This window comes from Zosterops lateralis (genome assembly GCF_965231275.1).
Source record: "Zosterops lateralis genome assembly, chromosome: 6".
Taxonomy (NCBI): domain Eukaryota; kingdom Metazoa; phylum Chordata; class Aves; order Passeriformes; family Zosteropidae; genus Zosterops; species Zosterops lateralis.
In genome coordinates, this window is record NC_139761.1 from 16,496,346 (window position 1) to 16,520,758 (window position 24,413).

The 24,413-nt window shown below is 37.0% G+C and overlaps 1 protein-coding gene across 3 annotated transcripts in view; it reads left to right on the top strand.

The window, feature by feature from the left end:
- The window catches only part of RPS6KA5 (ribosomal protein S6 kinase A5), a 69,881-nt gene that overhangs the window by 35,192 nt on the left and 10,276 nt on the right, over window positions 1–24,413 (top strand). For 2 of the 3 annotated variants that reach the window (XM_083863905.1, XM_083863907.1), the window contains exons 6-13: window positions 2,680–2,763; window positions 6,617–6,720; window positions 13,765–13,915; window positions 15,105–15,266; window positions 16,480–16,605; window positions 17,374–17,507; window positions 20,608–20,701; window positions 22,935–23,105. In XM_083863905.1, coding sequence (XP_083720031.1) covers window positions 2,680–2,763; window positions 6,617–6,720; window positions 13,765–13,915; window positions 15,105–15,266; window positions 16,480–16,605; window positions 17,374–17,507; window positions 20,608–20,701; window positions 22,935–23,105 — 1,026 coding nt within the window. Of the gene's footprint in view, window positions 1–1,868; window positions 1,997–2,679; window positions 2,764–6,616; window positions 6,721–13,764; window positions 13,916–15,104; window positions 15,267–16,479; window positions 16,606–17,373; window positions 17,508–20,607; window positions 20,702–22,934; window positions 23,106–24,413 lie in introns of all 3 variants that reach the window. The other variant, XM_083863906.1, reaches the window with a different exon arrangement.

Here is a 24,413-nt window from a genome sequence, read left to right on the forward strand (position 1 = left end):
TTAAAGAACTGATTTGGAACAAACATAATGACACCTGTTTAAAGACAAAGGTCAGTATTGTACTGAGTTAGTAGTTATGGGTTATCCATGCTTCTGTGTCCATCCGTTAGTGTCTAATTGCTTGCTTTCTGCAACTCAGAATAGTGAGCCACCAGGCAGGCATGCTGAGCAAGGGAAGAAAAGGAGCATTCTATGTTAGACAAAAAAATTCTTAAGCTCAAGTATTTGCAAAATGTGTGTGTTCAGTGAGCATTCACCTGTAGGTAATCCAAGTTAGTTGTTTTTTAAGAACATCCTTTCTTGTCTTACAGCTCATAACGTTGTAGTGTTAATAATGTGGCTTTTGGAATTTGGATTTATGTTATACAGTTGAATGAAACATAAATTTGGAGATGGTACAAAATAAGACTTGGCTGTTCTTTCAAAATAAATGTTAAAATACAGCTTACAGTGGCATTTCATGACAATCAGAGTGGAAGGGATTGCTGGAAGTCATCTTGCACAAATACAGTCACCTAGATCTGGTTGCCCACAAGAAGCCTTTTGAATATCTCCAGGGAGGGATACTCCACAACCTTCATGGCCAGCCTGTGCCAGAGCTCAGTCACCCTTACAGTAAAAAAGTGTTTCCTCCTCCAGTCCTGTCACTGGGCACCACTGAAAAGAGCCTTGCTCCCTCTTTTTTGCATGCTTCCTTCAGGCATTTTGTACATCGATGACATCTCCCTGAACTTTCAGGTTCATCCCTTCAGGTGAAACGCTCCCAGCTTTATCAGCCTTTCCTCATAGATTACCTTGATTGTATTTATGGTTCTTTGCTGCACTCTCTCCACTATATCCATGTCTGTGATGTACCCAGGAGACCAGAAAATGACAGAAAATAAAACTGTTGTTGGAGATAAGTCTTTGAAAATGATTTTAAACCCACATATAGTGCATAACAGCAGAAACTATTAGTGACTTCGTGTAATAGGCATATTTAACAGTGACCTAAGTGTTCTTAATGAAACTTTGTGCTTCCAGACCTGTGTTTTTTAAGTAACAGCTAGATGTAATTGATGAAGCCTGCAACTTAATAAACCACAACAGAAGCAAAGGTTTCTAACAAAGAAGTATCTGGATTTTATGACTTCAGCTGTTCTAAGCCAGGACATTCTAGACTATCTTATGAAGGCAAATCTGTGTTAATCTCTACTTGGAGTCAGAGTGCTTTGCTTTCAGGCAGTTGTCTTGATAACTCACTTTGGCTGCATTGTCTTTACTTTTTGGAGAGATAGCAAGTGAAGAGCAGTTTTTTTCTGCATTTTCCATTCCCCTTCCTTTTCCTTTTCACCCTCCTTCCTCCCTCCCTCCCTCCAACCTGAAGGAAAAAAAAAAACAGAGAGGTTGAATAGGTTTAGCTTCTCTGATGGAAGGCTAGGAATTTGACATTTTTCTTTGTGTTTCTATCACACTATATTTCTTAAAGATAACAGGTACTGGAAAAGATTATCAAAGAGAAACAATAGTAGTGTCAAAAGAAAGTGGAATCATGAAAAGTTCATTATTAAATGGTTTTGTCTCAGAAGTTAGTGTTTCAAGTTAATATTTAAACAAAATGAGCCCTTATAACTATTCTGAACTCAGAATTTTACCCCAAAAAACCAGTCACAGTATATGTATTTTAAGAAATACAGTTTAATAATATGCTGCTGGACTGTTTAATTTTTATGCCTTAGGGTAGCACAGAGCACTATTTCTACTTTTAGAAGCTTCTTCTCATTAGTGTAGTCTCTTATATAGCACCTGTTTTGAACTCCAAACCTGAATCTACAAATGTAAAACCTGACTTTTGAAATATTTGCTTTTTTGAACACTCTTCTTTAAAGGACCTATCAGGATCTCTCCCCAAAATGCTAGAAGCATGAAGGATAAGGGAGGAACAATGTTGCATGGCCCAAACACATGTGCTTTCGTCATTAGCAAGGTACAGCATGACCTCATGTTGACCTCAAAGGTAAATCGCTGCCAGGGAACAATTATACATGCCTGTGAAACCAGCTTAGTTTTGAACAAGAGAATATTTCAGTGCATAGAATAAAATTAAGTTTACAACACTGTCTGCCTTTCCCCTTCTCTGTCTTGTCTCTCCAAGTCTCTTCTTGAGAAAATGTTGTTTTTTATGTATGTGTTTGTTGCAAAAGAAAACAACTTTTCTAGAGGTCATAAAGAATTCCTAAATATGGGGAACTCAAAGGATCTTGTATCCAATTTAGTCAAACTGTACATCTTACTAGTAATTCCCTTTTTAATGAAAAGTTTCATTTGTTATCTAGAGTATTGGTATTGCAGCCTTCAGAATGTATATCTATGTTATCTATGTCGGGGAATCTTGTGAAGTTCTGAAATGTATAGATCATTTAGACTTATGGGAGAGTTTTTCTAATATTAGTAGATTAATTTTTTTGTGTTTATCTTAGACTGCAACACAAACTTATGACATTTTATTTTTTCATAGAAGACTAAATATTCTGTAGCATTATGTGATGCATCTCTACATATGATGGAATATTATTTAGCTAGCAGTTCTGAGCTATTTGGAGAAGAATTGCTGCCAGCATCTTGGAACTGTTAGCCATGTCTATCCCATATTATTTGTATAATATAATAGTTTGATGTAATTCATTTTTTTTTTTCTAGAACGAGAGAGCATATTCCTTCTGTGGAACAATAGAATATATGGCTCCTGATATTGTAAGAGGAGGAGACACAGGACATGATAAGGTATGTTCTAAGTTTATTACTGAAAAGAAACTAATTCTTCAGTCAGCATATTTCTCAGCTTGAGGGGTTTTTGTAACATATGATGTTAGCTTATTTAAGTATGTGTTATTTAAGGTTGTCCTAAGATAGATTTCCCTGTGTCTTCAATTTTATCTTGATGTATTTTCCTGTTCTAATCCGAAGTAAAAGGTGTGTTTATAAAGTTACTAAGGCTTATTTGTGTTCTATTCAAAATTTGTTCTAAATATGCAGTGGGGCAATAAACTTGACACTTACTTGCCTTTGCATAAAAAACTAGTTCAGAGTGGAAAATGGTTTGTGGCTGATTCTGATATACATTTTAAACTGGACTTCAGAGAAATCTGTTACCTTTATTGAGGTATGGGATAGATCATTAATTTTACGAAGATTGTAAAATTGTTTGGCTTGCGACTCAAGTTTTGTTACTCAATAAAGTGTTAGTAATTGATAGAAAAGATCAAGACAACAAAATTAACAGATGATTTTTGAAACAAACCAAAAACCTTACTCTCAGATAGTTCCACAGTATTCCTAGATAACTTATTCTGATTGTTCACTATATATGGGAAGTTTTGGAGAATATTAGTAATCTGTTTTTTTGCTGTAGACTGAGTTGAGTTGTCGTTTTGTTGTGGATCATGGAATGTAGTTGACTGTGGTTCCTTTTATAGCTGCCTATCTAAAAACTGGAAAAGTCTGACTTTTGCCTGAGAAAGTTCTATCTTTCCCTTCTCTATGCTTTCTGTGTATATTTTGTTCTGAGTTTACCTTCAGTTAAGGAGCACTGTAGTGGGCACACCTGGGATCTGGCAGAAGTAGAGCAGAATGACCTCCCTGATTCTTTTACTGCACATGAAATAGAGTGTGCTTTGTCATTTCACTTAGTCATTCTCTCACACCTACCTTGAATTCCGCTATAACCTCTTTGTCTTTTTCTACTGTACTGCTTGCCCAACTGTTATTAAAAATAGAATTTAAAAAACTTAGGAATTGAAGCTCTTTCCTGCACTCTCTTAGTTTAGTCATGCCACCTCCAGAGCATCACTCCAGTTTCTCAGTTACCTTGAATTATGATTCTGGCTTCTCAAAGCTGACAAATTCAGTCTTGTTGCTGACTTAAAGAGGAATCTGTTCTGTTATCTTTGGTTCTGTCTGATACTTTCACCAGATGTTGTGCTGAGTCATACAGTATTCTATAAGGAATAACTCCACAGTCTGATAGCAACTGATAGCTGATCAACAGGGGTGATTTTGCAGTTATGTATGTGATGTTAGTTGTTTATATCACACACTCGCTACCTTACCACTGGCAATGTCATATATGGTCATTTTAGAAGATTTTTAGTGTATTTTATACTTCCTGCGTATCTAGCAACTCAAAGACCTCACAAAAAGAGAAAACGAGATTGCTTTAGTATGCTGTGCTCTCGTTAATCAATATTTATCATCTGTAGTCTCTTCTAGATGATTTCAGTGTTTGTCTTAAGGACTTGCTCTGGTATTTCAGTATTTATTTTTTTAAAGTTTGACTTCTGATTCTGCAGATCCTCCTTTTCTTTTGGAAAAACACAAGCCAAGAGGAAATTCTTTGGGATTTTATCTGAGATTCATATATTTGCAGATATCATTAGTAACACTACAGAGACTTCTTCAGGTAGTTCTTCTAGACACTCTTGGCTGAATATATGAGACATCAGATTCTGTGTATTTTGAAGCAAAACCAAATAAAATATCTGGCCAAATTGTTATGATTTCACTAGTTGTCTTCCTGTATTTTATTAATATTGCCAACATAAGTAGAGCAGAAGTTTCATTGATTTGCAGATTTCATGGCTGTAAACCTGAGAAGTTCTAACACCTGTAATTAATGTTGAAAGGACTAAACGTCTTCCTTTATTCATAGTAACATCCTTCCTTTTGAAAGAAAGAAGTATTTTGTAAGTTATGAGGTATGAGAGATATGTATAATATGATTAGTATGTGGGAAGCCAGATATCCCACACGTCACCGTGGTCCATCTCTCTAAGGCCCCTGAGGTGTGGTGGTGGCACTGGGTGACCATAACTGAACAGTGCCTGTACCATGTGGAGCTGTCCATGCAAAATGGATAGCAGAGAAAGTAACAGAACCAAAATGCAGTAAACTGTCAAAGTGGGAGTAACAAGGCTCGTGCTAGATCCTTACTGAAGTTGTTTAATAAACAAACCCACTGTTATACCCATGATCTATTGCAGCAGTAAGATGTTGGAGACATGGTTCTTCTGAAAGCTTTGCCTGAGTGAAGTAGCAAACAGGTGAAACATGAACTGGCTGAAATTGTGTGCAAAGTTGGAAATGTCATAGATCTAGTAACAGGAAGGAATTGTGCTTTTAAGCAGATTCTTTGAAGATCTTTCAGGTTCAGAATATCTGACAGAAGCAGATAAGTGAAAAGTTTCAGGAACTTATAGACAAATAGTGGTCCAAATATTTAAACATTAAAAAGTTGTTGTTGTTGGTATTGGTGTTATTATTATTAACAGCAACAACCAAAAACTGAAGGATGAGATGCCATCCAGAGGGACCTGGATAAGCTTAAGAAGTGGGCATGCAAATCTCATAAGTTTTAACAAGACAAAGTGCAAGGTGCTGCACCTGGATGAGGGTAACCCACACTATCAAAAGAGGCTGCGGGATGAACAGATCAGAGCAGCCCAGCTGGGAAGGACTTGGGGTTGCTGATGGATGAGAGGCTGGACGTGACCCAGCCATGTGCACTCACAGCCCAGAAAGACAAACGTGTCCTGGGCTGCATCCAAAGCAGTGTGGGCAGCAGGGCAAGGGAGGGGATTCTGCCCCTCCACTCTGCTCTGGTGAGACCCCACCTGGAGTGCTGCATCCAGCTCTGGGGTCCTCAGAACAGGAAGGACATGGACTTGTTGGAATGAGTCCAGAGGTGTGCCTCTGTAATGATCAGAGGAATTGGACACCTCTCCTGTGAGCAAATGCTGAGAGAATTGAGTTCAGCCTGGAGAAGGCCTCATTGTGACTTTCCAATACCTGAAGGGAACCTACAAGTTGGAGAGAGGCTTTTCACAAGGGCATGTAGTGACAGGACAAGGGGGAATGGCTTTAAACTAAAAGAGGAGAGAATTAGATTAGATGTTAGGATGAAATTCTTTACTGTGAGGTTGATGAGTTACTGGAACAGGTTGCCCAGAGAAGCTGTGAATAATCTGTACCTGGAAATATTCAAGGCCAGGTTGAATGGGGCTCTGAGCAACCTGATTTAGTGGAAGGTGTCCATGGCAGGAGGTTGGAACAAGATGATATTTAAGGTCCCTTCCAATCCGAACCATTCTATGACTTCATAGCATTTTCAGGTGCCTGGATTAACTGTGTACTGTGATCTTAAATTGTGCTTTTTGAACATTCCTTAATTTTGTTCTCAAGCTCATAGAAGTTCAAGTTCCACTACTTCTAGCAAGCCTTAGGTTCCTGTGTTATTTTGAGTATTCATTAGAATTTGTACCACATCACAATGGTAAAAATCAAAATTAATTCTGTTGGGAAAACAAAAGCAAATTTAGTAGTCGATGGAAAGAATTCAACTTGAGAAATTAGTTGAAGCTAAGTGGAGAGATTTCAATATAAAATTAATTTATCACTGAAAATACCTTCAGTTGGTACCACAGTTGTTTATGCTAAATTGTATCCTGTTTTGCCTTTGTATGTGTATATAGGTATATTCTTCCTATGCTAGTTGCTTTCTAAGTGGATTGTTCTGTTCCTTCTTTTGTTAACAATTTTACTTCAGTGTATCATAACATACATAATTACTGTTGTTCTGTAGGCTGTTGATTGGTGGAGTGTTGGTGTTCTTATGTATGAATTGTTAACTGGAGCATCACCTTTTACAGTCGACGGAGAGAAGAATTCCCAAGCAGAGATTTCTAGGTAAGATTCAAAGCAGTGAAGCATATCTGCTTGCTAGCAGATGATCCATATGCCATAATATATGTTTTGTGAGAGTTTGCTAATATAAAATTTAGGAAGAAAGTGCTGCCATGGTAACATTTATGTGCTCCAGTTCTGTTCCACAGAACAACATCAGAAAGTAGATAGGTTTTATTAGCTAATAGAATTGACTTTACAAAAGACTTGTTTTGTTTAAACTACAGTGCAGCCACGGCCTTGTAGATACTTAACTCTGTTCCATGTTTACTGTTGAAAAGGAAATATTGAATGAAATATCAAAGTAAATGTAAATAGTATTATCATATTCCAAATCTTAATACATTAGGGATATCTTTAGCTAGAGATACTTTTTTATCAGCTCTTGCTAGGTTGTTCTGGCAGACTGCAGATTTAAAGTGTGAGAATGTACCCTATTCCAACCTTTTTGTTACAAGTAATGTTTATTTTATTAGTGTATAGCATGAAACAAAGATCTTTTCTGGCCCCACTTGCATGTCTGAGAAGAAATGAAATATGATACTTACAGAAATGAAATAAACTGTACCATTCTTATCTTTTGCATATAAACTTTTTTTGCATTCTGTAATCTCCACACTTTAGGTTTGTTTTCTGTACCTGTGTAAAAACACTGGAGTATTTGTAAAAGACAAAGCAGTAAGCTTCCCCAAAACACATTACTGAAATCTCCCCCAAAACAAAAAATTTCTTTGGAGCAGGAAGTTGAGGTCTTGAATTGCTCAAATTACCAGCTGCTGTCTAAATGAGCTTTTAAGTCCAGTCCCCAAACTAAGAACAGTCTTGCTTCTGTTGGAAGATACTGTCTTGGTTCTGACCCTCACCTGAAATCACTTGATATTTGAGGTTGTATTGGATGATAGAACATACCTCAATTATTTAGATAATTTGTTTTACTTATGTTATAAATTCAGGCAGTTTCTTGGGAGATTGAGTCCTGTTTTTACTTCTCTACCACAGCAGGAAACTTGGACAGTCAGTAGAAAAAATACAGGGGAGAGAGGACTCCATTAATGAAAGAAAATTCATGACTTCACCCGCTTGGTCATTATATTGCAGTTAAAACTTCAGTTATATCTTTCTGCCTGATTTAATGTTAGAAGTTGGGTTGACTGGTTACTTATGCCATGGCTGAATTTGGTAATTTTGATTCCCAAGATTTACTAGATGGGACTCTGAAGGTGTAACAATTTTGAGAGAACCTTGAACTGAATTTTACCGATATAGTTTCCCAAAAAACTGGGGAACTTTTCAGTTATGTATTCTTCAGGACTTTATTTTCTTTTGGTAGGCCCTTCTGTGTTTTTAAGGTAGTAATATTTCTGACATTTCGCAAGGTTGTTAGCATCTGTCCTCTGACAGCTAATAACTTGCTTTCTTTAGTTGTGGCAAGTTTACTGTGTTGCTGTTCAGTCTGTTTTTGTTCTGGTGGGTGTTTATGCTACACATTTATAGACAGCAGTCCTATAGTATTTCAGTTTGTATTTTGATAAATTTAGAAGTTAAAATCTTACAGTTTCCTATATTGAAGATGTTCCCCAGTCTTCCTGTTTCCTGAAAAAGCTGTTTCTTAACTCAGCTTCTGTTCTTCTTTCTTACATATGGACAATTTATTCTTGTTGATGTTTCAAGAAGATCTTGGTTAAAGGAAGGAATAATTTACTATCTGAACAAAAAAATACTTCTTCCTTTTTCTTGGGTTCCTCTTGTTGATGCCAGTGCTGGTCTGATAGATATAATTCCTTTTCTTCTTCTATTATTCTGTTACTGTCAACTGATGACAACCCTCTGGTTTATAGTTCTTCCCAACTATATAGCTGAAATCTTCTTATTCCCAGCATATGACTGAATTTCAGACTGGATTTCATCCGTCTAGTGTTACTCTTATACTCATTAGACCCAGTGGTTTCTAAATCCTTTCCACTGATAGCAGTTTCTTTGTTGGATGACTTCAGTGTTAGGTGTCTGCAGTTTATGTCATAAATGTTGCGTTCCTTTTAAGAACATAGGAGAACACGGCTGCTGCCCTGGATGCTGCACTGAGTTGTGTGGAACTTTCTGGGGGATGATGACTGCTGAGTGCCTTTGGAAGCTACAAGAGTGTGTTTGGAGCTTTCCGTGAGGGTGGCATAGAGCAGGCAAACAGAAGCCAAATAGTGACAGTTGGCACTGATAATGAAATTACTGGCACAGAGATATGAGTCTTTCTTGATAGCAAGGTTGTTCTAACCAGAAATTACATTGGTTAACCTAAATATGGTTAAAATTGCCAATTGCAGCAGACTCAAAGAATTCTGGTTTTTATTTGTTCACAAGCTGTTGAAAGCATGGTTTTAATTTTCTGAGTTTAGGGGAAAAAAGTCATCTTCTAAATGGATCCAGGTCCTTTTATTTTACCTAGGTAGGAAGTAATCTTAGATATTTTTAGATAATTTTACTCCCTCGTGTGGCACAATGGCTCTCTGGTGTTATATTTGAGCATGAAACTTGGTTCTAAAATATCTCTCCAAGGGAGAGTTCAATTCTTGTGTTGGAAACAGTGTGTAGTTTCTATTTTTTCTTTCTCTTTCTGATGAGAAATTGTGTTGTTCTTTTATCATAATCTTTTTGGCAACAACTGTGGACCTCTTTCATGGAAAATACAAGTTAAGTAAGTGCAAACTTTGTCTTTTATCTCTGTCTCTGAAGACTTCTTGTTCACATGTTTTGTGTTATGGGTTATTAAGCTTGATTAAATAAATGTTAAAATATCACATAACTCCTCCAATATCTCTCCTTTTCTAGTGCGCCCCCTCCCCTTTCTTTTCTCTTGTTCCCAAATCTTCATTTCATTTTTGAGAATTCTGAACTTACATTGCTGCTGAGCCAGGGATAAGAGCCATCCTGAAAAAGCATAGGCAAGGCTGGGACTGACTACACATGCAGTATTTTCACTTCGACTATAAGTAGTTTGTAGTGCTGAATTGAAAGATGGACAAATCCGTTTTAGGGGGCTGACTTTTGAGGGTCCTGTCATGTATAGGATGTGAAATGAGCAGACAATTGGGGATACAAACATCATAAAGTCACCCCAGGGGATTAATCACCCCATCCTCTGCCCCATCCACATCAGAACAAAAACCCAGAATACCAGGGAAAGAAAAAAAATCCACCAGCTCACCACACAGTAGGTAGAGATAGTGCCTCCTCTCTCATGGGAAAAAACCCCAAAAAAACCCCAGGAGATTCAAGCAGCAGTTCAGGCAAAAAGGTGGAAACCTTTGACTCGCTGGTGTTGGTCCCTTCTTCACAGCAGATGAAGCAAGTGGGGTTGGTGTGCTTTCTGTCTCTGGCTCAGCTTTTCTGAGGTGTGGGACCAAGACAGAGCGGCCCCTCTACTCCCGCTGGTCCCGGCCGACTCCTCTCTTGCAGGTCCCTTTTTCTCTTGTCTCAGAATTAAACAAACTGTCCAGTTTACCTCAGAAAAGTTGGGGAAGGATTGCTGCTGCAACATCTTCAAGGCCAGGGTAAGGGAAAAAAACTTCTTGCCTGGGCTAACCAAAAAATCAAGCTAGCCAAGCCAAAAAACCAGACCCCTTGGCACCCTGGACACCTGATGAGTGAGGCTTTGAAAAAAAAATCCGCCAAAGTGCCCAAGGTTCACCCCCTGTGCACCTCCCTGCCTTAAAGATTACAGCACACATTTTTGGGCATAAAGGAGGGGGTCAGGGAATAGACTATCATCATAAATCACCCCAAGACACACAGTTCTCAAGGCAGTTTAGAATTAGATTAGGCATCTTCTTTTCTTCCTTATCATCCATTAGTGTGTCCTTTGCATTATCATGTCTATTCTTGGTCTGTAGTATTTTTGGGGAAAGCTCATCAGAGCCCAAGTTCCTGAAAAACAATACCAGTGGGGTTGCTCCTAGTTCTGCATAGTCTGACATAGAAAAGGGTAAGATGGAAATGACTCATGCAAAGTGTTAAACTTCTTGACATATGCAAGGGGTGATTTCTCTGAGTATTGAGTACAGCCAGAGTTCTCTCATCAGCACGGTAATCTCAGCTTGCCCCAGCTCAGAGGGCTTATACCAGGCCAGGAAAAGCAATAAATACAGCAGAGTATTCCTTCAGCTTTCCCAATTGCCACTTGGAATTGTTAATTCTTCCTGCTTGTGTCTGTTTCTGTTACTAGATCACTGCCATGAACAATGTGGACAACCCAATTAACATGAAATGTACAAAAAGATGGCAATGATTGAGAAAAGGAAAGGGTAATTAATGCTAAAGGCCATACCTTCTTTACAGAAGCACACGCATCCCAAAAAGGATTTTGATACATGCAGCTTCCTTCCTCTGAACACTGTATGGGCTGCTGTTAGAGCCTTGAGTAACCTTCAGTGCAGCACTTCAGTAATGCTGAACTAGTGAAACCAGACTCTCTTCACTCCATCAAGCTGTTTCACAAATTTCTGCTCTCTCACATGTTAATCCAATCTGGTCTTTCTTTTCTGGCAGCTTGATTTCCATCCTAATTGATGTGATTGCAGCTTCACATACTTCAATTCCATGATAATTTTATGTACTTCCTGGAACTTCTAAAGAGGGTAGCTTCGGTCTTCACCTCTGTAATACGGTTCTGTGAACCAATACAGAGCATCATGAGTGTTTTCTAGTATCAGTCAACCTCAAAAATATTTTTGAATTAAAGCTTCTGGCAACTTACATCAATCTCCTTGTAATGGAACAAGGCAAAATGCTGCCTTTTCTGCAGTGAATTCTAGGAGGGTCAAGAGACGGAAGATATTTCTCAATATAAAACTTACTGTACATCTGCTGAAAATGCAGTGCAGCAGAGAGGAAACAGTTTAGGAGGTTCCTAGAGTGTGTGGAAGAGAACATGCTCTAGAGTTTCCCTTTTGATTTCTAAAGACATCCGAGTGTTTCAATCTCATTGCTTTAGAAATCAATTTCAAAAATGTACTGATTGGAGGCATTTTCCTCCCTTCTGAGAGCCCAAAGACAACTTGTCGTTTTCCAGGATCTTTGTTACATACTTTTCTGATTCTTTTATCAGAAAGTTTGATAAAAGAAGCTTCTTCAGACTTCTCTAACTGCAGTGATTTTCAAGCCATGAAAACATTATAGATTTCATTGTCTCTCCTGTAAATAAAGTAATTTTTCTATCAAGGTTTCCCATTTTCTGTCTCTAGAACAGGAAGGTTTTCTTACTTCCTTACCTGCTTCCCCTTCCTGAAACTGGGTGATTTCAGAAGAGACTGAATTTTTTGTCTACCACTCCAGCAGTATAAGGATACTCTTGTTTAGTTATGTTTAAATTTGGTATAAACATCCCTAATTAAAAAATCGTTTGATAATATTGTGCTTTCTTCTCCTTTTCTGTAAAGTGAAATATGTCCAGAAGTTGAAGAGAAGTCTTATGGTTGCTGTTACTTCTGCTAGCAGAAAGGCTGTGATTTAGACCCTTACTGGCAGATATGCATCATTTAAAAAAACAAACCTGGATCTCTACAGCATCTTAAAACTCAGACTGTATTTTCCTAACTCCTTTCAGCTTTAATTAAACCAAGAGGTTAGCTTGCTTTGTCTTTTTGTTTGCTTGAAATTGGATACTATGTCTGTAGGAGCTACCCCTGGGATATGTGCATTTTGAACTTGGTTTTGTTCTTCCACACTGCCAGAACAGGATTATTTAGGAAGCAATCTGTTTGCATCTATTTTTGGACTAATCTAAGAAGCTAGAGATTTCAAGATAAAAATTTTCCCATGGGATGACTATAAGGGTATGTCATGCAGTAACTAAACAAAATTTAGGAATGTCCTGCAGCAATCAACTTAAGCTCTGGCAGAAACATATAATAGTTGAGATCTTAGTATTGCCACAAATTCATGTCATTTCAGCCTCAGTCTCTCATGGCTTTAAAATCTTTCAGTTTATGTGTAGTGGAGCCACTATAAGCCCTACTATGAAGTCCCCACAGTCAGAGTATGCATCAGGCTGTGTAAACACCAAGCTGTACATGAGCCAGCAATGTGGCCTTGTGGCGAAGGCAGAAAATACTATCCTGGGCTGCATTAAACAAAATATCAACAGGTTAAGGGATGTGATCCTTCTTCTCCACTCATCACTGGTGAGGCCACATCTGGAGTACTGATTCCAGTTCTGGTCTCTCCTGTGCATGAGAGTGATATATTGGATATATAGGAGAGAGTCCAGCAAAGGGCTGATGACAATATGAGGAAAGGCTGAGAAGGCCAATCCTCTTCCACCTGGAGAAGGGCAGGCTCAGGAGCACCTCATGAACGTGCATAAATGCCTGAAGAGAATGTACAAAGAGGAGGGAACTCTTTCAGTGGTGTTTGGTGACAGACCCAGAGACAGGGGCCACAGATTGAAACACAGGAGGTTCCTTTTGAGCACTAGGAAACAGGTTTTTACTGTGAGTGTGTCTGAGTACTGACACAGGCTGCCCCAAGTAGATGAGGAAATTATTGTTATTGTTGTTATTAGCATTCTGTAAAACTTTTCTAGTTATAGTGCTTTCTTTTGGGACAAGGGCATGAGCACTGCACACAACACAGAGGATGAAGGCAAACATCCAATGGTCCAAATATGGGATTTCTTTTTATTTTCTAATACTTTTTATTATTGGAATTATTTTTGGTTTGACTGCTATTAGGCATCAAGTTGATTTTTTAGTGCAGTTGATTTTTTCTGTTGCAGCTATGAGATTTCTTTTAAATGGTAAACTCAGTAGATGAATTGGTTTTGTTCTCCTTTTGTGGATTGAGTTACATAATTTATCTCTTCAGATATTGTGTTTCACATATACAATTCCTTAAACCTTCCTTTATTTAAAAAAATGTTGGTTTCATATTTGTCATCCTCCTGCTTTTGGGTACATAAAAGTTTAAGTGAAATATTAATGCTTCCATTAGTATGGTAACTCTTTAACTCTCAACATTTTAAGTAATTGCCACATTATTGTTTTGTTTGTTTTAAAGGAGAATATTAAAAAGTGAGCCACCTTATCCACAAGAAATGAGTGCTCTGTCGAAGGATATAATTCAGCGACTTTTAATGAAAGACCCCAAGAAGAGGCTAGGGTGTGGTCCCACTGATGCTGATGAAATCAAACAGCATCCCTTTTTCCAGGTAAAGCAAACAACAAAACTCACCAGATCCCACTTACTCTGCATTAGTGCCTGTGAAATAAAAGTCTAAGGAAATTCTGTTGTTCTGTTAACAGAGCAGCTTAGAGATGTATTAATTGCATGAATAATTGTTTTGAAGTTAGTGAGAATATCCATGTGTTTACATTGTATGGATATTGTGTGTATTACAAGTGCATGCTAAGTTTTTTAATATATTCTGTCTGTATCTATCAGTTACTTGAAGAAGCCAAAATACACGCTGGCACACTGTTTAAATCAAAGGGTTTGATGCAAAACACTGAAATTGTGTTTTCCTTTGGGTTTCTGTTTGAAAGAATTTTTTAAAGATCGCTATTAGCATTATTAATAAAATTTGAATATTGATAAAATTCACTAAACTCCTCTATTTTCCTTGGCCTAATTAAATCTTTAGTCTTGTTTAGTAAATTTTAATTCTGTTAAGATTTCAGTGTATTAACATTTGCTTTCAAACTATAATGAATATTGGATTTGCATACAATATCTGTAGTGTTCTATCCACTGTGGTTAAAATTGTGTTCTTTCTTTGAAAAAATGAATTATGTATTTATGGTGCTTCTGAAGTTGAGTTAAACAGAGTTAAACTTCCTTAATTCGCTGTTTGTTTTGGGAGATGTGTTTTGTCATCATATAACATTTTCTATTCTTCACTTAATTTCAGTTCCACTCCTTTACAGTAATGGGGCAATTTTCTCATAACTGCTAGTTCTATGCTTCCTCTTTCTAATCATGCCTTTAAGTAAGAATTTGGAGGTTTATGCTCTCAGGGCTCTGAAAGCTGACATCAGTAATTAAGCACAGAAATCAGCAGTGAAATTTGAAGATACTGCATGCCCTATGGCTTACAGAAATATAAATATTGCTTATTCTGAAATAGAGGAAGAAACTCAAGGACCATCATGCTAATTGTTTGGCACATCTCCATTGTTAAATTTAATTATTTGACTTTCTTTTTGGTTGGGTTCTGTCTACGTAGAAATAAATGTGATACTGCTTGGCTTTAACTAAGCAAATTAGTAGAGCACGGTTTTTTATCTGCCTGTGGAAAGTGGCAAAGGGAGTTAGGACTGTGTGTCTGGACAAGCCTCTCCAATGTCTCTTTCTGTAAAATTTTCATTTAATTCAAACTTATTTTCCTGTTTTCTGTTTAGAATATGAATTGGGAGGACTTAGCTGCCAAAAAAATACCAGCTCCATTTAAACCAGTAATCAGAGATGAATTGGATGTCAGTAATTTTGCAGAAGAGTTTACAGAAATGGATCCAACATACTCTCCTGCAGCAACCCCTCAGACTTCAGAAAGAATATTTCAGGTATTTTAAGAACTCAAATTAATTTTTTTAAGAAAACTGTTATTGAATAATTCCTCATGTATAAATAGCTTTTGTTTTTTCACCTCTTGCCTATTGTATTTTTGGAATTAATTGTGTAATTTCTAGTCCCAGTTCCCAGGGCTTTTTGTTTAACATTTGCAAAATGAGAAAGGTGGAAACAGTCCTACTGCAAATATAAAATTCCTCAGTTCTCCATTACCAGTGGAATGCCCTACTTGCTGGACTAAAGTCAGTCTGTTCTTTATTGATTCTTCATACTTTATGAGTCTTGTCATCTTGACTCCATCAGCCTGGGCTGCCAGCTTCAACAAGAACAATGTAGTTCACCCATTTCCACATTATGTGCTAGTTGAGGTAATCCTTTGGAGAGTGGGAGCTACCTGCAGAGCTGAAAGGAGATCCTCCACATTTTGTAGGAGCACTCTAATTACTCAACTGATGTATAACAGATGAGTAACAAAGCTTTCCTTACTGTTCCCTCTTCTTAGACTACACAGTCTGGGTGCCAAATGGGCAGAAACAGCTCATGTGCAGCCAACTTGGTATTAAAGCTGCAGAGGTGAACAGCAGTTTGGATTACTTTCTCTTCTCCTCTCCTTGTGCTTTGTTGCTTTTTATTGTCTGTTTTTGAGCAGCTTAATCCTTAGGGTACAGAAATGTAGCATCGTATTTTGGAACTTGTTAGATTTGCTGTGACTGTAGCAAGCAGGTTATGCGTGTCTTAATAACATCTGATTCACCCTGCAGTGGTAGTCGCAGCTGTTGTTACTATGATACTCAAACTGGGCCCATCATTGCCTACACACTTTGATATAAAGTTTATCCATTTAAAATTCTTTGATGCTTACATCACAACATACAAAGTATTTCATGCCTTAACTTTAAGGTGTCCTGGGAAGCTGGCTAGTTTGAAGTACAAGTCTTTATTGCTATTATAAAGCAATTGTAGCTGAGCCAGATTAGCATTAATTAGAATTCTTGTAGTATTATTGTTTTGTCTTTAACTGTGGAGGATCATATAACTAATTCCAGGAATACACCTATTCATGTTTAACAGAGTAAGTTACAGCTTCTCTATTATGATACAAGAATTCTGATTTCTTGAAAAATTCCTCTGAAACTTCTGATGTTTCATATATATGATGGTAGTTTATGTGCAGCAGTATCAATTTCTGATGTTTTAATTTCATAGGGATATTCTTTCGTTGCACCTTCTATTTTGTTTAAACGCAATGCAGCTACAGTAGATCCTTTTCAATTTTATGTGGGGGATGAGCGACCTGGAACTACAACTATTGCCAGAAGTGCTATGTTGAAGGTAATAATAATATCAAGGCTTAAATTAATTTGGTCTAATTAAAACTGTGTATAACTTCCCAAGCAGCAATCATAAGCTAGGCTACGGATTACAAAATAGTCATCGTTCATTTATGAATTCTCTGTAATGGCTCCTCAGATGATTCAAGTATCTGATGATCCATCACATCTTGCATGTGACACTATTAACAAGTGGTTGAAGTTTTATCTGAAAAATGAGGTGATCATCTAGGTTTCCCAGAAGACTGAAGTATAGCAGTAGTAGTAGTAATAATAATAATAATGATAATATTACTCCTGATAGTTCTTATTCAGCCAACTACTGTAGATATTTCTGAAGCTACTTTAATTATATAATAATTCCGTCTCTGTTAAATTTACCCAAAAGAGTGTATAGTTGTGTGAAGCCTTATATAAGAACACGTGCTATTGTGATGTCCTCAAATAAGCACATAGTTTTGTGGATAAATGTATGTATGACCATCTTTGAACCTGTTTGTCTGAATATTTTGTATCTTCAACTGTTGTAGTAGTAATGATTTATTTAGTGGTTATGTTTGTTTAATGTAATGTAAGCTTTACTCTTTGATTGCCAGAATAATGTTTATGCATTTTATTCAATAAAATTTAAGATTATATTTTAATAAAAAGAGAGCTCTTTTACAGTTGTAAATGTAGATGAAAAATTCTCATGAAATTTTACTCTTTGTCTTTGACTGTGTATACTATAAGTATTCTGCAAAACTAAATACAGACAGTTTCCTAACAGGACTCTCCATTTTATCATCATTATGAACTGGATCTGAAAGAGAAACCATTGGGAGAAGGAAGTTTTTCCATTTGTCGAAAGTGCTTACACAAGAAAACTAGCCAAGAGTATGCAGTAAAAATAATTAGCAAAAGGTATAACTATTCTATAAGACAATAAAAATATTTTCTTTGCTTACTGTCACCCATGGAGTAGAATAATGTTCACTACATTTTTGGAAGTGGAAAAATAACTTTAAAATTATTTCCTGGTCTGTGAATCTACAGAAACTTATTGTAACCTTGTGATCATTAAAAGATTCTGAGAGTCTTTTGAAATAAAATACTATTCTAGTTGCGACACAAGAAGAAACCTAGAGAGTACTTTTCTGGTTCCTAGTTGTATTCTACCATAATTTCTTGTAATTTTGCTCCTAACAAAGCAAGGTATAAGGTTCTTCTACCGTGAGACTTAAGTGAACTGAACATAAGCTCTGCTAGGCTCTCTCTCCTAAGAAGCCCAATTGATTGCCTAGGATTCTGCTTTTAAGAATGGTCTGCAGTGTGGGTTCCCTCAGATCTAAGTGTGTGTGTATAAAGTGGAATTAGACTATGGAATTGTAAGTTGCATCTTGTTTCCTACTTGTTCTGAAGAGAACACCACAATGAAAGCAGCTGACTTGCTTTGTACACAGGTACCATCTGGTTCTGTTCCAGTATGGATACCTCTGGGAGTTTCTGGCCAGAGAAAAATAAAGATAAGGGATTCTTTGAGTAGCAAATGGATTTTTGCCTTCACTTTGCAGAGTTCATTAGTAAGTACATCCCCAGTGCGTTGTAGAGTGCTGTTGGGAGAGTAGAAATGTTCTACTATCAGAATGATAGTTGACAGTGATCTCTTGCCCAAGGCATTTGGCTGTACCTCTGTTTTTCCAGACTCTAGAAGAACCTGTCCACCAGACCTAAGTGTCTATCATTTCATCATATGCTTTTTGAAAAGGACAAGTTCAAGAAGAAGAAGCTGAAGTGTAGGTGTCTGAGTTAGTTTTCTGAGGTCTGCTAAATTAATGGAAGCCTGCCTAAAACTGTCTTGCACTAGAAGTGGGATTCAGTATCTTAAACATAGGCATCTACATAGTGCCATTTTAGCATCTGTTGGTGTCTTCTCTGTCCTCTGGTTCCCATCAGTCTTGTGACTACTACCTTTTTGTAGATGTCTTCATGGCTGATGTCATCTTCCAGGCTCTTCCTTCCTATGCTTAGGCCACTGAATCCTGCTCTAGGTATGTATGTTATAGTGAACTAGTTCACCCTGTAAGATGGATTCATAGGAATTTCACTCATTATAAAGAGACCTGAAATGGTGTGTGGTAGACACCTACATTGGATATTTTAATTTGAAGATCTCTGTCGTGTGTCTACACTCACAAGTTTTTTCTGTGGTACCAGCAGAGCTGTAGGTTAGTGCTCTCATCTCATCTTAAAATAATGTGTGTTTTGTTTCTGGATAAGTGAGCAGACTAGTAGTGACTTTTTCCCTAGAACTTAAACTTTAGAAATTATGTCCCTGAATTATATTACTTATGGGTTCTTTTGCTCTTTCTCCTTCATCTTGGTGGCTCAGGCTAAATTAAGGTAAGAAGCGATCTGTATACAGAGATTTTTAAAAATTTTTTTTAGGATTGCAGCGTGTGAGCAGACTCAGCATGTTTGTACAGTATTTAGAGTTAGCAGTAAACCCACGCTCTGAACAGTTGGCCAAAACCCAAATTGAATTAGAATCTGTAAGTAATATTGCTCTGAGGATCACACCACTGAGTCTTGCTAAAAGGAAAAGTATAATAACTTTCTAGCAACTTCTTTGAGCCTCAAAGTCAGTCTTTCACACTCCTACCAGGCTAATGTGCCCAAAAATGGAATCTTACACCTAGGGAAACCTTTTCATGGTACTTGTGGTTAAAGCTCAGATGAACAGTTTCTCTGTGGTGTTGCTTTTTTAATAGTGCTGGATCTGCCCCCAGCCAACAATTTTTTATCTGTATGTCTGATGACCACTGAAACAACATAAACCTGCTTGAGTTACTGGTTTAGGCCATCCCATTTTTATCTCACGAGGTTGTTTAAAATCTGAGGTGTAACTATTTACGGAGGGGAAGTATTCAGAAAAGCCCACATACAAATTTCAAAGGTTTGTGCTCATGATACTGAACCTTTTTTCATCTGTTCCAAGATCCACTTCCTTCCAATAGTAGTTTAGGGAGAACGATTCTATGAGTCAGGTTTTTTAATTCCTTAAGGACCGGAAGTCACTTTCAGTTAAAAAACTTCAGCAGCAGAGATGCAGGTGGAACAGCTTAGTTTACTGGTTGATTATATGAAGCCTACAGAAAGACAGAATTCTCTTGCACAGGAATTCTCATTGTGGTTCTCATCCTAATTAGAAAAAAAAAAAAAGGTGATCAAAAATTAAGAGCATGTGTGGTGAGAGATTCTATCTGTATCTGTTACCTGTAAAGCCATTTTCTAAATCAGTACAGGGTTAGCCTTTCTGGGATAGACTTGTGGCAGAAATTTTCAGGCATTATTTGCCATAAATAAATCAATATATCTAACTAATGGAAAAAAATGTTTTGCTCCATTGCCATTCATGTAGTTTTATAACACTCACCATTTTTGCTTTTTATGGCTATAGATTTCAGTACTTGAAAGAGAACTTAGGCAATGATTTTTGGAAGATAGTCTCTTATCTCTTCCATTTCAGATTTTTACAACAGTCTGTTTAGGAGTTCATTTGTGTAACACATTTCATATATAGATTATGTTAATCTTTTTCTAGTAGAGCTCATAGTTTCAATATCATTTTGGAAGTAGTTGTTCCCATTAAGAATGGAAAAGGATTGGGCTAAGATAGAGGTGAACTAACAAATATTGGTAGTAACAGAGGTGAAGTCAAATTGTTCTGGACTAAGGGCATGGTTTGTTTTAGATTAAAACTATTCTATATCACATCAGCTTTTGCTGTAGGAAATTGCAGTTGCATTAGAAACATTGTTTGACTTGGGTGTGGGTTTTTTAATGGACTAAATTGCAGGGTTATGGGGAGAGTTTTTCTCCACTTACTTTTAATATGCATTTAATTGTGTTCAAATGATTGTAATAGTAAAAAAATATGGATTGCAAGCAGTTAAAAAATAACACTTGGAATGTGCAATTTGCTCAGTAAAATTGGTACAAAATGACTGCTCAATTTTTCCAGAATGGAAGCCAACACCCAGAGAGAAATAACAGCTCTGAGACTCTGTGAAGGACACCCGAATGTAGTGAAGTTACATGAAGTTTTTCATGACCAGGTATTTTGAAGAAACTGTAATCAGCACCTACCAAACATATCACCATGTGTTTTCCCAAGAACTTTTTGGACTTAAGCATTCTGTAACTATGCAGGCAACTTTTTTCCTAGGGCTTTTGTTTAGTCAGTATAGAAAATGAAGCAGAAATTCTGCATTCAAATAATCTTGTGGTTACTTTAGCAAGTCAAAATACAAAGTGAAAAGATTTTAGGCTCAGATTCTGTTCATTGTTCTGTTTGGTCTTTGTTTACCATCATGCAGTGTGTTCATGGCCCAATTTCTGAATCTATGATACTGAAATGTGTTATCACCTTTCCCCCAGGGTCATTATAGATCTTAAAACAGTATCTGTGAATTAATTTAGAAGTGTTGCATATGAAGATTATATATCTAGTATATTTTCCTATGCATTAGTAACTTAATGGAGATAACCAAATACCTTGCCAAATTACCAAATGTGAAAGTAGAGCCTCTATTTGAAAATCTGTTAAGATCACTTTATGTAGATATATTAATTGTCTTTTTCCTTTAATGTAATATGAACTTCACAGTATGTAATAAACAATAATTTGATCTGAATTGGAAGTTGGCCCTGATTTGAGCTAGGGTTTTGGACCAGATGTTCTGTACAGCTCCCTTCCTGCCTAGACTATTCTGTGATTTTGTAATGGAACAAGGGGGCTCTTGCCTCTCCACATATCCCAGTCTGTCCCTGTCATGCTGTTTGTACTGGGACCAGCAGAGAGCTCATGTAGAGCACTTCAAAATACTTCAAAATTAGCTGAGAGGATACAGTGTCTGTACCATAATTTGTATGGTAGTGTACACATGTGTAGAACAGGACATTTCTCTCAGTTTCCTTTGAGTAAAATGAGTATACTAAATCTAAAAAAAAAAAGGTTCTCCAGACTGCTCTGCCACTGAATAGGCTGCTCTAAACCAATGAACCCACTGTATTTTTAGCTACTTCTGGTAGCTCCCAGGTGTTACCTTTTAGATTACTAGTGCACAATATTCTGAAGACCAAAACTGATGAAAATCTTCTAGTTTTGACATTTCTGCAGTTTGTCTTAATACAAAGAAGTTCCAGTTTTTAACTTGCTCTGATACCATGTTCTGTTCAAATTAGTATTCTAACCATATAATATTGGGTTGCAGTCTCTTGGTGAGCCAGAAGTTTTCTAGTGAAAAAAGTTGCTTTATCCTTTCTAACATCCCTGTCAGATATTCCCAAGGCATAAAGAAAATTTGCAGGAGAGCATATTCAAGCACTGCTAGACATCTTGGTTGTTCTAAGAAGTGTTACTGTTTTCTGTCCACATAGCTTTGCTTCTGTTCTTTGGTATCTAAAGTGTACACCTTCTGACTATGGCTTTGAATTCTATTTTTGGCCTCTTCCCAGAATTTTTTTGCTCTGCTTGCAAATACTACTTTTGTTAGTGTCATTTAGGGGAGGGAAGAGCTGGAAGCCATGGCATGCCTATGTCCATTGCCTTTTGAGAATGCTGACTTCACTTCCCTGTTCTGAGAAGTCTGCTGTTTGTTTAATGGCAAGACATTTAAATTGCAGTTAACTGTGTGCCAATGTTGTCTTATAATCAAAGAAGCCCCCACTTACTGATTGCCTTAAAAAGAGCAGCCTTCTAAAAACCCATTGCTTTTTTAATTAAATAAAATGCTCTTTAATTTTTGGGAAGATGTCTATTGTAATTCTAATGATGGAATAGTTTTGGCTACTACTTTGTAGGGGATTAAATCACAAGTTCTAGATAATCTTTGATTTCAGAAGTAAAGTTTCAGGGTGTTTTTAAAGGATTTTGTAACATTTAAGTGGTTAACTCCTTATGCATATTAGATATATATCCTTATATCAGAATAGGCTTAAGCAGCAAAGGTTTAGCTTTTTCCAGCTTTACTTGTTAGCCTAAGTAAAGCCTTTTCCTCTCCCTACAAATTTGCCATTTGCCACCATTTACCTGGTGGCATTACATTTTTGTCAATAAATAAGGATGCACATGGGGAAGACATTATTCTTCAGTCTCAGTAAGACTGATGGGAAAAATGCCATCTGAGATTTGGTGGTTTTTTGGCCTTCCACATTACTACAAGCAGCAGTGCTATTTCTTCAAACATTGAGAACCTGTCAGAATAGTACCTAACTCCTGAGTGAATGCTGGTTTGTAATTAATGAAATTGTTAAATTTCTAACATGCTATATTTTTTTTTGTTTCAGCTTCACACGTTCCTAGTAATGGAATTGCTGAAAGGAGGAGAATTGCTTGAACGAATTCAGAAAAAGAAACATTTCAGTGAGACTGAAGCCAGTCACATTATGCGCAGACTTGTTTCAGCAGTGAGCCATATGCATGATGTAGGAGTAGTCCACAGAGATCTGAAACCTGAGGTATAGGGATTTGTGCATATGTGTTTAGACAATAAGTTCTTAAATGTCTGGAATGTGATGTATTTCTGTTTCTCCAGCCTTTCTTACAGAGTTACCTGCTTCTGTATTTTTAATTAGATGTTACCACTTTAGTTAGCAAATTCTGTAGATATTTTTTCGTTCATAGGTAAAAGTAACTGTTAGGAAACGTTTTTAGTTCTGTAAGCAATCTCTACTCTTAACTTGTTCAAAAAACATACTTTGCCTATTTGGGGACATTTTTCACTAACATGTATTTATTGTGTGAAACAGTTCATAAGCAGAGCTAGGTTGCTTGGGTATTCGCCTGTACATTTCCACCTTTTGTTTGATCTTAATTTCCTCAGTAGGGCTCATTTTCCAGTTAAGTACAGAATGAGCACTAACAAATATGTGTGATTTGAGTTCAGTAAGTTCAGTAGTTTCCCAAAAGAAACAATTTATTAATATCTGTTCTTTCAGTAACTGCTTTTCTGATATTTTTATTGTGCAGCAACATCGTGCCTTCTAGACCATTCAGTTTACTATTTAAGATTGACTACTGGCTTTGTTCTGCTTCCTGGAGCCAGTGTTTTCTTGGGTGCTTTTGTCAGCAATGGGTTGGGGATATGTGTTTTCTTGAGCTTGAAAATAGTGTAGGTTAATGTTGATTCATCCAGCAAGGATGTTATGCTGTAGGGTGATTACAGCCATGATATCCCAGGAAATAGCTGTTCCTTTTGTAGCTGGAGTAACTGGTAAAGAAGTCTTACAGGTCTTGCTAGTGGTTTTTGGAAACCAATCCAAAATATATGAGTTTGAAAGAATCCCTGTCCTGGGCTCCTGTTGGAAGTAAACAGTTAAAGAGGGACTATTTTGAAATTCTAATGTGTGAGTTGAAAAAGTCATCAGAGAAACTTTTTCCAAGAGTCACATCATCAGGGTAAGAAACCAGCTTTTGAAACAAGTAATTATTAAAAGGATGAAACCAACCTCTCTATCTCTCTTTTATTCTTAGTCTTACTGCTGCTTTGAATATAAAAGCACAGTAAAGGAGAACTTCAACTGCATGGTAAATTAGGCAGTCTTCAGTTCTACGTTATGTTCAAGAACAGAAATCTGGGAAGTCCCAGTAATGAAGGGTTAGCAAACAGCTTGCAGAATTCATTGCCTCCACAAAGTTGGACTTAACCTGCTTGTCTCCTTCCTGCTTGTTTTGAAAGTTACTATTTTAGGTCCTGGCATGAACTTAGTATGGGATATGCAGGTTTCCCAATATAGATATGGTTAGTGCACTTCTCTGTAAAAAGA